General features: G+C 45.2%; 1 protein-coding gene across 4 annotated transcripts in view; it reads left to right on the top strand.

The window, feature by feature from the left end:
- Positions 1 to 14,663, top strand: part of DIP2C (disco interacting protein 2 homolog C) — a 421,221-nt gene extending 406,558 nt beyond the window's left edge. For all 4 annotated transcript variants that reach the window (XM_038755482.1, XM_038755481.1, XM_038755480.1 and 1 more), the window contains 5 exons: positions 1,817 to 1,874; positions 3,540 to 3,614; positions 4,949 to 5,123; positions 7,228 to 7,351; positions 11,349 to 14,663. In XM_038755482.1, the coding sequence (XP_038611410.1) occupies positions 1,817 to 1,874; positions 3,540 to 3,614; positions 4,949 to 5,123; positions 7,228 to 7,351; positions 11,349 to 11,601 (685 nt within the window). In that variant the 3' untranslated portion in view covers positions 11,602 to 14,663. The remainder of the gene's footprint in view (positions 1 to 1,816; positions 1,875 to 3,539; positions 3,615 to 4,948; positions 5,124 to 7,227; positions 7,352 to 11,348) is intronic.
- The last annotated feature ends 525 nt before the right edge of the window (positions 14,664 to 15,188 follow it).

Raw genomic sequence — 15,188 nt, 5'->3', positions numbered from 1 at the left:
ACCGTATGCAGAGCACCATACTAAGCACTTAGGAAAGTGCATTGCAACAGAATTGATAGATGTGATCCCTGCCCACAAGAAGCTTACAGTCTACAGGCACTGAAATCTCCAAGAAACTGGAAGGTAAGAATGTTTTCATAGTGCAGGAAGAGGGACAAGTCCTTTTAACCTCTCATTCTCTTCTACCACATGCCCAAAGATTGTTGTAGTCACCCATGGTCTGTCCTTCTCCGGGCTCAAGAATCTCAGTTCCCTTAGTATAAGAACAAGAAAAGTTTGGAAAACTTAGACAATCATTTTTAGAAGGAATTACAGTAAGCCCAGAATTCTTATTTTGGGTAGATGGGGTCAGATCCAGTTGTCTCGCTTCAATTCCATGGATCCTTTTTCTTATTTTGCTTTCTGCCTTATCCCACCCCCATCCCTAGGCAACACCCGTTCATTATTGTCATCCCCCAGGGTCCCTCAAAGAGGTTACCTGGCTGCTCTGTCATTGTAAACTCATTATGGGCAGGGAACATAACTGATAATTCTGTAATAGTGGACTCTCCCAAGCGGTTAGTACAGTGCTCTGCACATAGGAAGCACTCAATAAATAGGATTGATTGATTATTTCTCTAAAATGACTCTCCGTATTCCTTTGGGGAGCATCATGGCCTAGTGGGAGGAGCAGGGGCCTGGGAATCAGTTGACCTGTGTTCTAATTTCTAATCTATTCAGTGACTTGCTCTATTTATTTATTTTACCTGTACATAGCTATTCTATTTATTTTATTTTGTTAGTATGTTTGGTTTTGTTCTCTGCCTCCCCCTTTTAGACTGTGAGCCCACTGTTGGGTAGGGACTGTATATGTTGCCAACTTGTACTTCCCAAGCGCTCAGTACAGTGCTCTGCACACAGTAAGCACTCAATAAATACGATTGATTGATTGATTGACTGACTTGTTCAAGGTCTCCCAGTGGGAAAGTGGTAGAGCAGGGAATAGAACCCAGGTCTTCTGACCCCTAGACCCATGCTTTTTCCACTAGGCCACACTGCCACTGTAAATGGGCCGTTCACTGGCTATCTAAGCCCCATCTCTTTATGGCTTCAAACCTATGATTTCATGAGTTTCATTGCTGTTTTTGTCCAACAAAGTTCTGGTCAATCTATGTTTGCTGCCAGCATTTTGGTTCACTGTCGTGGATCTGAAGCACTTTATAATTGAATTGTTGTTGACTGGACATCATTTCCTCCCCCCCCACCCCAGCAAACTGGAATTTCTGACTTGTTCTACATGTTAAATTACGTTTTTCCATTCTATTGGTAACTTGGTAAACCTGGCTTCAAATTTTCAGTATGGTCAGTGTTCACAGTTAACCACTTTAATGAGCATTTTCCACTTCCTGAACATTGGTGTCTGAACACATTGCCATTAAACTCTGTGGATTGGAGTCTAATCTTGGTTGTGCAGAGCTTGAATTTCTGCTCATTCCCAGATAAACATCATTGCACATCCTAAATAGGCCAGCAATTGGGGTCTGAAAGCCTCAAAGCTAATTTGGCATTTAGTAATTGAAGCCATTTTCTCTGCTACCTTTTAGTAGTGTTGTGCTATACTTACGCTGTTCCATTCTGCTTGCCAAGGATGGAGCAGAAATAGACTTTGGGGTGGAGCTCTGTTTGGCTACTACTAATCTATATTTATTATTTTAATATTACACCAAAAATAAATTTTATCAAGTACTTGTGATAGAGCATAGCTGTAAATTAAGTGCTTTGGAGATTCATAAAAGGTGGAGAAATAAGTCATGAATCCTTTGTTTCTTTGTTGCAGAGTCCGTTTGGTAGAAAGAGGATCTCCTCACAGTTTGCCCCTCATGGAATCTGGAAAAGTAAGTGGAAATCAAAGAATTTCTAGTAGAAATATATATGTGGAGAGAGAGAGTGTGTGTTAGTTTTTTTTTGTGTGTGTATTAGTGCTTAAGAGTCTTTGGTTCCAAAAATGACTTTTTATTTTCAGAGAATGTAGTTAGTGGAATTTGAATGACTTTTTCAGAGTGATAGCTTCATGGATGAAAGATCCAGATTATGTCTACAGAGCTGGCCTGGAAGATTAATACTATTTCAGACTTCTTGCCAGCATTCCTCCAAAAGTACTCCAAGGGTCTTAAAAACAAGAATCCACCTCTTAAATCTCAGTTTCCGGGATTTATAATCCATATATGCATCGACTTGATCCTATAATGGGGAACCAATGATACTTAGGCAGTGTTCATTCATTCATTCAATCATATTTATTGAGTGCTTACTGTGTGCAGAGCACTGTACTAAGCGCTTGGGAACTACAAGTTGGCGACATATAGAGACAGTCCTTATCCAACAACCGGCTCACAGTCTAGAAGATTAGAAGTCTAGTGTTAATTGCAAGGGCATGGAGTCCTTGTCTAAGAGGAACTGACCCAGCACCTCTAGCTTCTTATTAGTTGACCCCACACAAATCTTGGCTGAAAGAATGACTCCAGCCCAAATTGGTGGATTATTGCAAAAGATTCCATGTTCCATTCAGGAAGAACTTTGGTACTCTCTAGACCCTGCAATTTGAAATTATTTGAAACCAAGGGTAGGGTATCAAAACTATCAAAACTGCACTCTAGATGTCTTGAATGAGTCTGTACTTTTTTGTCTCAGATATGGTGGAGTGTGAAAGTACAACAAGATCAAATTTTTCCATTCCGTAATTATATATATTTGCTCATATATATATATATATATATAATCTAGAATATGTGGATCTAAAAGCATTATGAACTACAGGAAGTGCATTTCATTCTAAATTGGTGCCATTTTAACTTGCAAAAAGATTTCCAGAAAGAATAGTTGTAGGAAAGGGTTTTAAACTCTCTAAACTAATCCTTGTTCCTCTTCCATTACACCCCTGCTCACACGCGTCCCTCCATAATAATTATGGTAATAACTATGATATTTGTTAAGTGCCTACTGTGTGCCCAGCACTGTACAAGCACTGGGATTTAAGTCAAGTTATCTACTGTGCCTCATTCTCCTCTCTCTCATTGCCAAGCTGTTGCTCATGCCCTTCCTTCTGCCTGGAAGTTCCTCCTCTTTCACATCCAGCAGACCATTGCTGTTCCGAAATGAAGATTAATCTCTCATCTCCAAGCCCTGTTTCCCCACTTACTTCTACTTCAGCACTTCCATATCACTCAAGCACACTTGGATACAACCCACACCCCCTTCTCTCTCTAGCCCTTATATATATATCTTTACATTCTGTTGCTGCTTCCCCCTACCTGTCATTCATTTTAACATCTGCCTCCCCCGGCAAGATTAACAACTCCTCGAGGTCAGAAATTGTGTCTGTTAACCCTATAGTATTGTCCCAAACAGATAATACAGTGCTTGCACAGAGTAAGCCCTCAACAAATACTACTGATTGATTGAAAATGTGCTCCTGCCTTCACAAAAGTATGCTTCTGATTTGACAACTGTCTCTGTCATCTGAATACTTACACGATGGGGATCATGTTGTCTCTCAATAGATACTTCCAGGAGTTCGGATCATCATTGCTAATCCAGAAACTAAAGGACCATTGGGAGATTCGCACCTTGGAGAAGTGAGTTACTATGCTGTCCTGTGCTTTCCACCATGGCCGAGTTTACAGGGAGTAATTTAAAAAAAAAAAAAAATTCCCCCTAAGAGGACATTTTCTTTTATCACCAAACTGCACTGGGAGTATCTAGCATATTGCGCCAAAGAAACGTTTGCAGTTTTAGCCTCTGGACTAACGAGGACTATTGGTGAAGCAAAGAGCTACCAGGGCTAGAGTATGTCCAGGAACTCTGACGCCAGAGTGCTCACTGTTCTGCCATCAGACGCTGTGCTGTCTGCTTGGAGCTTTGGGCTCTGTGGAAGGTAGAACTCAGCCCCCACACCACTACGATTTTTTCCCCCAAGAGCAGTGGCTTCATCCCTCAGTCAGTAGCATGGTTTTCAAACTGTAGAAGAGAAGCTGCGTGGCCTAGTGGAAAGACCACAGGCCTAGGAGTCAGAGGACCTGGTTCCTACTCCCGGCTCTGCCAAGTGCTTGCTGTGTGACCTTGGGCAAGTCATTCAACTTCTCTGTGCCTCAGTATCCTCAGCTGTAAAATGGGGATTCACTACCTGTTCTCCCATGTGGGACAGGGACTGTGTCAAACCTAATCCCCAGCGCTTAGAACAGTGTTTGGCAGATAGTAAGTGCTGGACAAGTGCCATAAAACAAACAAGGAAACAAACAGATGGGTCCCTCCTCCTTATATCATCCTCTGGTTTTAGGCACCAGCAGGAGGCTAGAGGTTCCCGGTGCCACTGCCTGATCAGAGACATCATAGCCAAGGGTTTGACCCTTAGGTGTCCCCCATCTGTTGCTGTGATGCCAGGGGAATGAGTATCGGCTTGGTGGCATGGGAAATGTTCAATCATCATCATCATCATCAATCGTATTTATTGAGCACTTACTATGTGCAGAGCACTGTACTAAGCGCTTGGGAAGTACAAATTGGCAACATATAGAGACAATCCCTACCCAACAGTGGGCTCACAGTCTAAAATCAATCCTAGCTAATGTTATTCTGAGGGTTCTGCCACAGCTCCACTCTGAAGGGTGCTTAGGCTGCAATTATTATATTGGCTATCGCTTCACCGGTTTCAACAAATTGGATTTTTTGAAATTCAGGTGTTCTGTACAGAGCACTGCTGTGTTTGAGCCAAAACTGTATCCAGTTCCTTTGTTACTGAGAGCAATGCTTGTGACAATATTTATAATAATCAAAACAGGAATGAATTTCATGCGTTTGAAAGGGTCCCGTATTATTGAACTCTGCTTTGAAGAAGTTTTCCCCTGAATATGATCTGTAAAAGCCTTGTCTAACTGGGTTTTTTTGCTGTTGTTTGTTTGTTTTTTTAAAGATTTGGGTTCACAGTGCTCATAATGCTAGTGGCTATTTTACGATTTACGGAGATGAGTCCCTGCAGTCGGATCATTTCAACTCAAGACTGAGTTTTGGAGACACCCAGACCATTTGGGCCCGGACAGGCTATTTAGGGTTCTTGAGGAGAACAGAATTGACAGATGCAAACGGAGGTGAGAATCGACCCCCTGAAAGCCAAGCCTTTAACAGCTTAGAGCGTTCTGTACATGTTACCAAGCCTGAAGTACTGGATTTGGGTTGGCATAGATAGTTCTTCCAAAAGCTTGAATGGATCCCTCTAAAAAGCTAGTGAGATTACAAACGAGCAAACACTCCCCCCATGTTTAATTTAAGCAGTTCTTCTGTTTTGAATCAGTAAGGGCCTTGGGGAGTTCTGTAGATGCAGTATCTTTTGTTCAAAGGAGAAAGGGGTCACCCCCTCTATGCTAATTTTGGAAATATTTCATTTCCCGCCCATCCCATCCTAAAAAAAGATACCGGAACTAAGAAAAAAACCCTTCAGTGTAAGATGTGTGACTGGGGATTTTTTGTTTGTTTGTTATTCAGGTAAAAATGTGCCACATTACACCAGGGAATGAGCTTTTCTTTTTATTTTGTATGTCCTCACAAGCACCAGCTTCTGAAGGTGTATTTGTGTTCGGAAGCACAATTCTAACACAATTCCAGTACTCCCTCTATTGGATAGAATGAGATCCACCGAGTTTTTTCCTCCAGCTTCAGCTCAAGTGGTGTCCCTTTGAATGGCCAAGAGCTCTAGGACTTCGGATTAGAAACATGGAACACCCTGGATCCTTCCAGTAACTAAGTAAATCAGAGTGCCAGGCAGTGCTTAGTGGGAAAACATTTAACTTCGGCCCTACTGTGACCACCGTAGCTGAGGCCGCCTCCGTTTAGCTCATAGAGAAGGACTTAGTGGGCTGTAGTAAGCTCCCTATGCAGGCAACTTGTGCACTAATTCTGTTCTAGTGTACTGTCCCAAGCGCTCAGTTAGTTAGCGCTCAGCAAATGCCACTGATTGATCGAAAGCGTTGAATGTGCATGAGTCAATGACAGACCTGCCCGGACAAAGTCCCTGTTTCCTCAGAGGTCCTGAGTGTCCCCACTTCGCATTTTCTCACCCCGATCCTTGTGCTGGAGGAATAGGATGATAGGAACAAATGAGAAGCCAGAGCGGGTGTGCTTCAACCTTAAAGAAATTGGGTAGAGGGAAAGGTTAATAACGGCCAGGGACAGAAAAGTAATTTTACACCTAGTTTCACCTGCTATCCTAATCATAAATTCATCGGGCGGTAAGAACAGCCTGTGATTTGCCATTTGAAAAAGATCACAGGTGGCAGCTTGGATTGTATATTCCCTGGGCCCAAGGGCTATGCCCTGGTTTCTTCCTCATCCCCTCTACCACCTCCCTCCCATCTTCCCCCTTACATCCTGACCCTTATCTAGGATGCTGTTCTGTACCCAGTAGGGCTGCAGCGAATATATTGCCTGCCTCGGAACTTGTTGATTCAGAAAGAAATGGTTTTCTTCATCTCATGAAATAAATTCTTCCCTTTAGGGTCAGGAGGCAACCCAGGGGGGTTTGGGATTCAGTAAGCCCCTCTCCCCAATCCAAGCCACTTGTCTTCATCATCCAGAAATATTTGCCAAGGACCCACTGGCACTGTGCTTAGCCTGTTCTAAAAATGAATCCGAATCAATTTCTTGAGCCCTGCCTACTAGGAGCTCGGACTAGAAAGGAAAATCCCACGTAAAGGCCAATATGAAGGGAAGAGTTCTGTCCAATTGTGCCGAAGGAGGATTGGTTTGATTTTTCAATCAAGAATTAGGATCCCAGAGGTTCTACAGGAGAGTTTCAGGGTCCCTGAGCTCTGGTGTCCTCCTGGATGTGGATTGGGCTCCTCTGGGCAATCAGGCTTGAGCCTCAGTTACCTCATCTGTAAAAGGGGGATTAAGACTGTGAGCCCTGCGTGGGACAACCTGATCACCTTGTATCCCCCCAGCGCTTAGAACAGTGCTTTGCACATAGTAAGCGCTTAACAAATATTATTATTATTATTATTATTATTATAATAAAAGAACTCATGTAGTCACCTGGATGCTTGCCTTTCCTTCACACCTTCAGCGCTTGGCACGTTGCCCTGGGGGCCTGCGAGTCACGCAGTTTGGGTCTGTAGACATTTTGGAAATTAGCCAGGTCGGGCTTCCCGTTCCCTTCGAGTCAACCTGAGATTTGCTCTCTTCTCTTTGTGGAAACAGAGCGGCACGATGCCCTGTATGTAGTGGGCGCACTAGACGAAGCCATGGAGTTGCGAGGGATGAGATATCACCCAATTGATATCGAGACGTCGGTGATCAGGGCCCACAAGAGTGTTACAGAATGGTGAGTGTGTTGCCTCGCGCAGAGGGTGTGGGGTGCATGGGGCTACCGGTGATCGCGTGCCCTCTCTCTGGGGCAGCGGTGCCCAGGCTGGCTCAGACAGAGAGGCCATTGGAGCATTCTTGGAATTTTTTTAATAAACCTTGATTTCTCTGGGGTTAATAAATTTGCAATTTAAAAAAAGCCCTTCTTAGGGATACGATATCAGTCCTCTACCTGGACCGGATTTCATTTTTATTACAGTGAAAACTTCTTGGTAACATTTTCCAGGCAGGCAAGTTTTTCAAACGCAGGAAAACATGATACTGGGGGGAAAAAAAGAAAGCTGTTTTATGATCTGTCGCCGGGGACCTTTTCAGATGGACGGGATATTTGGGAAAACATTGAATTAGGGGGAAGGAGTATTATGGCAAAGTTTTGCTAGAGGCCCTTTTAGAGAAAGACTTGTTTGAATTAAATGTGGGGGAAAAAAAAAAAAGCCATGCCCAGCTCAGATACTCTCCAGCATTTCTTGGGCTGCAAAGCAGCTTTAGTAGGTTACAAACCCATAATGGAGTCCTGGCCCAATTAAGCACTTTAAATATTTACTCTCCCCTAGAGGCCGGGTCTTTGTTCTTTCTCTGGTGCATTTAATCTATTGTAAAGTGCCGAGTATGTTAATGGTGCTTCATAAATAATAATAGCAAGGAGCGGGATGGAGTGGCTGCTATTTTCGATAAGGGTTTGTACCACCCGGGTGCAGCTAGAGACAGAGCTGTCTAGCCAGGTCCTGGCCACAAAGTTCTTGTGTGATTGGGTTGGGTGGTGGGGCATTACAAGAGCCCTCAGAGGTGCCTCAAGTGCTTAGTACAGTTCTCGGCACACAGGAAGCGCTCAATATATGCCGTCGATCGATTGATTGTTTTGCTAGCAGCAGTAGTGGCCTGTTGGAAAGTGATGCCTTAAGTGCTTAGTACGTTGCCTGCCATACAGGAAGCACTCAATAAGTACCACTGATTGATTGTTTCGCCGTCGGCAGCAGCCAACAAACTTGCCAAATAAGTAGCCCCCTTCCCTGGCCGGACTTGAGCAGTGGTGGCCCAAGTTGTACCTTTAAGGATTCTCTTGCTGCCGAACGGGTCTGCCACCAGATGGGATCGTTGGGGACAGTCTGGCGGTGCCTCAGTTCCCTCGTCGGTAAAAATGAAGTTGTTTCCTGTTCTTCCCTTTGGACCGTGAGTCCCATGTGGGACAGATCTGTGTCTGTGCTTGTCTTGTATCTCCCACAGCACTTAATACAGTGCTTGTCACATAGTAAGCACTAAACATCTGCCACCATTGTTATTTTTGGAGCCAGCAATGGGGTCCTCCACCCAGAGCCCCAGGATGTGAGCCCGTTGTTGTGTAGGGACCGTCTCTGTATGCTGCCAAATTGTACGTTCCAAGCGCTTAGTACAGTGCTCTGCGCACGGTAAGCGCTCAATAAATACAATTGAATGAATGGATGGATTTAGCGACCCCGGTGTTTTACTCTGGAGCGTGGCTCAGTGGAAAGAGCCCAGGCTTTGGAGTCAGAGCTCTGTCAATTGTCAGCTGTGTGACTTTGGGCAAGTCACTTAACTTTTCTGTGCCTCAGTTCCTTCATCTGTAAAATGGGGATTAAAGACTGTGAGCCCCCCATGGGACAACCTGATCACCTTGTAACCTCCCTGGAGCTTAGAACAGTGCTTTGCACATAGTAAGTGCTTAATAAATGCCATCATTATTATCATTATTAAGTAGCTCAGGGTTACCTGGGAAATGGCCCTTAGGAGACAAATATGCATTCCCTGCCTCTCTCTTTCCTTTATCACTGGCTCAGCAGAGTTGAATTCAGGTCATTGTAATTGCCTCTCTTCGCATGGGGCCCCATTTCCCCCCAAGAAAGAAAGAAAAATCTTGAATTCATTGAAATTACATTCCAGAAGACTCTTTCCCCCTGATTAGCAAAGGCAGTGGTGGCAGAGGGTCAGTATCAGACCTGTATTGCCTTGGAGGCCCTCAGCGGCAGGAAACGCTGTCGCTACTTGTGTGTGCCCCGGCCAGATGGAGGAGGATTGAAGCGCCGTCCAGTGAATGAGTGAAATCTGTCCTCATGCGGACGAGAGTCCGACGGGATAGAACAGACAGTCCCTGTCCCATGTGGGGTTCACAGTCTAAAGGAGGAGGAGGAGGGAGGACAGGCATCCAATCCCCATTTTACAGATGAGAAAACTGCAGGGCAGAGAAGTTAAGTGACTTGTCCAAGGTCATACAGCAGGCCAGTGACAGCCAGGGTTAAAGCCCTGGCCTCCTGACTCCCAATCCTTTGCTCTTTCCATTAGACCATGCTGCTTCTTAGTAGTCCGTTTATTAGGCCTGAATTATCTAGGCAAATAATTGCCTCAGCTCACTCTACCTCAGTAAGATCCAGTCAGTAATGTTTGGGCTCAAACCCCTGGGAAAGGCAAGCCCGGCATCTCATTGCATCCTTCTGATCTCCCCGCCTTATCGCAATGGAATCAAAAGCAAAGACAGCATACTTTCAGCGATGTCGAACAGGAAAATTCTACTTAACGCCAAAGCTGTTAGATTCGAAGCTCTGATTTATAACAACTCTGGAGGCTGAAGCCCCGAAATAGCTGGGAGAGACAACTCTGAGGCTGGGCCTCCCTGGCTGCAGGCACCACCGTGTCCCAGAGTCCGGTGTAGCCAAACAGTTGTTCTTCCCCAGCAGTGTCACAGTTTCTGGGATCTTTCCCAGGTGGTTGCCCAGGCACCAAGCTTTCTCTGTAAGCAGAGTTCCCGAAGAAGGTGGAGGAAGACCACCCTCCAACCTCTTCATTTCACTGACAATCTGCTGTCTTGCCCTGGTTCAACACATGTGGCGTGAAGACTTTGTTTTGTTTCCTCAATGGTAGCACCCGCTGATCACTTCTGAAAGAGTGGCAGATTGGCTCAGACTCACATCAGGCTTCTCCTGTGGGGGAGAACAAGTGACTGGCAGCTTTTCCCTGGCTCCTCTGAACTCTCCCCCCTGCTCCTGGAAGAAAGATAGAAGGTCAGAGTCATTTGGAAGATGCAGGAAGGAGCGTCAGATAGAAGTCAATGTGGCAGGGACACATGGAAGAGACGTCATTTCCTGTACTGAAGCACTAATGTGGGGGAAGCCCCCAACTCTCTCCGCCTCAATTTCCCCACCTGTAAATTGGATCTAGCACTGCCAGCATCTGCTTCTGCCTTTTGCTTGATTTGTTAAGGGTGTGTGAATGGATTTGACGTCTGGGTAGTGTTTGTAGTTACTCTGAGAAAGGGGTGAAACTATTTAATTTCAAATTACCATCCTCTGAGTATTTTGGTCTGACTGCTGAATTGCTAGTTGGAGTGCTGAAACCAACCTTCATCCAGGAAAGTTCCCTTTAGGTTTATGCTTGTGTCAAAATGATTCCTTCAGGGCACTTCCCCCCTAGATTATACCACAGAACCGTGCTTCCAGAACTACTCTGGCATCAGCCTGATATTAGCCTAGATTAGAGTTGTGGGGCCAGGTTACCTGCTGCGGCTGCTGCTGAAAACATTCCGGGATGGGCAGAAGCCCTGACCTTTCCGTGATGAATTCCTTTTTCTCAGAGTTTTATAACTCAGTCCCCAAACCCTGCACTTGGATTTGCAGCCAGAGTTACTGGTCTTTGTCCGGAGTGGCACTCCTCAGCCCAGTCAGCGCTTTCTGAGTCACATGCCGGGAAGCAAAAGCGGGCCCTTTCCCCTTTGCGCTTGGATTCTGGAGGCTTTAGTGTTTTCCTCGGAGCCCCTCCAGCCAGGTCACGAGTGAAACTTTGCAGCTAAAGCCCTGGAGAGGGGACATTCACCTCTCTGGGACTGGCCCAGCCAGGGATGCGGCTGTAACAGAGGGCCGTCGGGGCAGCCTTCGGCTCCTTAGTCAGGCTCCCGGAGCAAGCAGACCAAGGGTCCCCAGATACTAATGCTCTCTCTCGTCTCCTAGCGCCGTGTTTACCTGGACAAATTTGTTGGTTGTGGTGGTTGAGCTCGACGGATCCGAGCAAGAAGCCTTGGACCTTGTCCCCTTGGTGACCAACGTGGTTCTGGAGGAACACTACCTGATTGTCGGTGTGGTGGTGGTGGTGGACATTGGAGTCATCCCCATCAACTCCCGGGGAGAAAAGCAGCGGATGCACCTGCGAGATGGGTTTTTGGCCGACCAGCTGGATCCCATCTACGTGGCCTACAACATGTAGCCTCGGAGCTGCGGTTCGGTTCCCCCGGGGACTTCATTCGAGATGTATACATTTTTCTTGGTGTCCGCTAAAAATGTGCAGATCAGAGGGTGACGCTCATCAGAACGGAACTGTTTCTAGAACGGTGACGACTTTTCACAGCAGTCATGATCGGCAAGGAGATAAAAATGTGAAACGTGTTTCTTTTACCACTAAATTTTAGCGCAGAAGGACTTTGGGATTACTGCCTTCAGTTGGAAAAACCCATTTTAAGACCTTCTCTCTCCCCACCCCCCCACTCCTGCCCCCCTTTTTCCGCCTTTTTCTTTTTAGCTTATTGGATGATAATTAACTGCTTTCTACGTAAATATGGCATTGCATTTTCCATTCATAAGATGAAGTAGCTTTTCTTTTCAATTCTGCCCTCCAAGTAGGTCCCATCTGCGGCAGTTTACATAGTAAGACGAAGAATGGTTTTTGTTCACCGTTTTAATGTCAGCTCCCCGCCCCCCTCCCCAACCCCCAATCCTGTTTTAAGCCATCTTTAGATCCCATCACTTTAGGAAGAATATGCTAAGGTACGAGAAAACTGCCCCAGTAGCACCTTCCAATTAGATTTCAACAGCTTTCTTTATCCTGAACTTGCTGCGGCAACGGGCCGCCCGTGGCCTCTGTCGTTAGCGTAGAGCGAGGAGGAATCCTATCCAAGGTGGGTTGCGGCGACGATCTTGCAGATGTCTTTGTACTAAACTAAAAAGATAAAATAAGTTAACCTCTTCATATGTAATTATGTACAAAATGTTTAATTTATTTTGATCTCTTTAGAAGTATAAAAGAGAAGAACATTCAAGAATATTACAGTCTTGTAATGTTTGCTAATATAAAGGAGTGTTGTATTATCTTGCGTGGATAGTATCACATCAGATATATATATATAAGAAATATAAATTCACTAATGACAAAAGAAGATTTTAAAGTTTAAATCGCAGAACTTGTCACTTGCATGGTTTCTCCCACTGTACTGTAGATAATCCAGTGTTGTTCCCACCAACTTTGTCTGATGAAAAGCAATCCTTGGTTGCCAGGAATCCCTGTCGAAATGATTCTTCTAGATACCAGATACCAGCAAGTGAAGTCATTGCCGTATCTAAGACGGTGAATGAATTTAAGGCTAAAAAAATGCACTAAAACTTTTTTTTTCCTTTGCCACGGAGGCAACAACAGATATATTTGTGCTGGCATGTGCTTACACTGGTTAGACTTTAGGAGAGGCAGGTTGGCGAGTAGCACTGTTTCTAGCTGCAGACATTTGTTGCACAGTTTTTCATCATTTTTGTTGGGATTTTTTTTTCTGTTTTTGTTGTTATTGTTGTTGTCGTACTGAAGAATGGTTTTATGTAGTCATTTGCACCAAATCCTATCACCTCCCCCCCTCAGGTGGCCGTTTTTCCCGGCGGGCAAGGCGCGGTTCAGACCTAGGGAAGGAATCTGTTGTCTCAGTGATGGTAACCTCTTCCCACCAGAGTCACTACAGCCCATCTGGCTAAAAGTCAGGTGAGTGTATTGGCCGGGGAATGAACAGAGAAGGGGCTGCCCGCCCCAACCGTGGATCTCTGAACACGTAGCAATGCATGTACCCCACCCCTGCCTTCACCTGACCACCTGTGGATAAATAGGAGAGATTCAATTTCTGCTTCGGTTGCCAACATCTTCCCTTTCTTCTTCTTCTAATTTTTTTAATTTTCAGAGCTCATTTGTACGTGACAAATACCTAAATATATCCAACTTGCCCTTCCGCGGCCAAGAGCGTGGCTCCTTGCAGCCGACCCAGAGTGGTTGATTTTTATAACCAGCCGCCCCGTATACGTCCCCGTGAGAGGGCTCGTTGACCGGCTCTGCACGACGGAGATGGTTGCAGGGCAAGATGTAGATCCTCTTTTTCTTACACTGCTAGGCAGCGTCTCGTGTCCGCCTTTGCCGGACGCGTCTGGCATCCCATGGTAGGTCCTTCGCCAGAGAGAGTTTTGTTTGCCTTCCAAGCTCCAAGGCTGATTGTATCAAATTGTTTTCAAAAGAGGCAGCTTCCAGGTGCGTTTGGACCGGTCGGGGGCCTCTGAGTTTGCCGTCACCGTATCGGGCTCCCCTTTACCGGGTGATGATTCCTCCCACCCGCTCCGTGGCCACATCTCTACGTCTCAAACGACGCACGATCCTCTGCTAACTCAAAAACGCTCCCTCCCTCACACACAGCAACCCCATTTTAAAGGAAAGGCAGTGTAAGGTTTGGGATGAGATATTGCTCGGTTTACAGACGGAATTGCAGGGTGAGGACTCGCTAGAGTGGAGTTGCGCAGCCGTGGACCTCGGTGCCGGAGAGCACGCTTAGCTGTCACGAAAGAAAGACCTCACGCGAACCTTCCCCAGGTCAACTTTCCATTCATAGGAAGCTGCTGCCGTGCAGTTGCGAAAGCCGTTAATGCCAGATCTCTCCTGCAGCCCGTCGCCTGTGGTGTTCAGTTTTTAAGTTCGGAGACCTGATGAAACTCAGTTTCTGGTTCTGTTGTGCAAGTGAAAGGAAGGAAATGCTTCAGTACCACCAGATTCAGCAATAAAGAAGGATTGTTCTGTATTAGAAATCGTACTGTAGATAAACCATTCATGAGAATGTATAAAATGTTTGTCTCGTGACCTTGTGCTTTTGAAGTCAGACAAAACCATGTAATCAATTTGATGCACATGCACAAAAAGAGGGTACACAATGAACATTTACACACAAACCGAATCAAACAGGAGCAGATTCCTCATGGTGCTTGTTTATTATATCTATTTAATCCTGCTTGACACTTTACCCAAGGGAAGACCTGTCCCTTTTCTCAGTTGAATGTTAGCAGCGTTATTTCATAGAGTGTGGTGACTGGTTAGAGCAATCCATGTACTCGGCCAATCACAGTTTCAAACAAAAATTTTTATGTGCAAAGGACAGCAACCTTCTTGTATGTTAAACCACCAGTACGCTTTGTACATCTGTGATAACGCCTGTTTTATATTCAAATGAACAAATAAAAGCTTTTATTTTTGTTGCTCTGAAAATATCAGTCTCTTAATCAGACCCCTAAAAGGAGGTTTTTCTGAAAGGCGCAGTTCTCTGGAGCACGCCAGCATTTGTGGTTTACCGAGCCCTTTGTGTGTTAATTATTACAGACGAGCATACTAAACGGACGTTAGAATACCGGTATGGGCATTTAGTGCTCAAAGAAAATTGCAGATGGCGGCAGGTGTTCCTTTGTGGATTTTTCTTAAGTTTCCTTTTATTCTCGGAAATATATTTAAAGATATCTGTTCACATTTTTCTAAAAGTGTAGAGATAACTGTAAGTTTAGTAAGTTTGTGAGAAGCAATTATAAGCGCAAGTGTGCTGTAACCTCTCAGATTTGTCACTTTTATCAGTTGTGTCGCCAGGACTCATCGGGGACCCGGAAGCAGTCTCGCACTGCTACTCCACCTCAAACTTATTTTACTTATTTGGTGGCCAGAAGCCACATCCTCCACTCAAGAGCTGTGGGCAGCTTTTGCTGGTTAGGCAGCATGAAAACAGCAGCAGCAGCAGC

The sequence above is a fragment of the Tachyglossus aculeatus genome, chromosome 13, assembly GCF_015852505.1.
Source record: "Tachyglossus aculeatus isolate mTacAcu1 chromosome 13, mTacAcu1.pri, whole genome shotgun sequence".
Classification (NCBI taxonomy): Eukaryota; Metazoa; Chordata; class Mammalia; order Monotremata; family Tachyglossidae; genus Tachyglossus; species Tachyglossus aculeatus.
The sequence above is the reverse complement of the archived record's forward strand: the minus strand, read 5'-3'. Positions and strand labels throughout refer to the sequence as shown.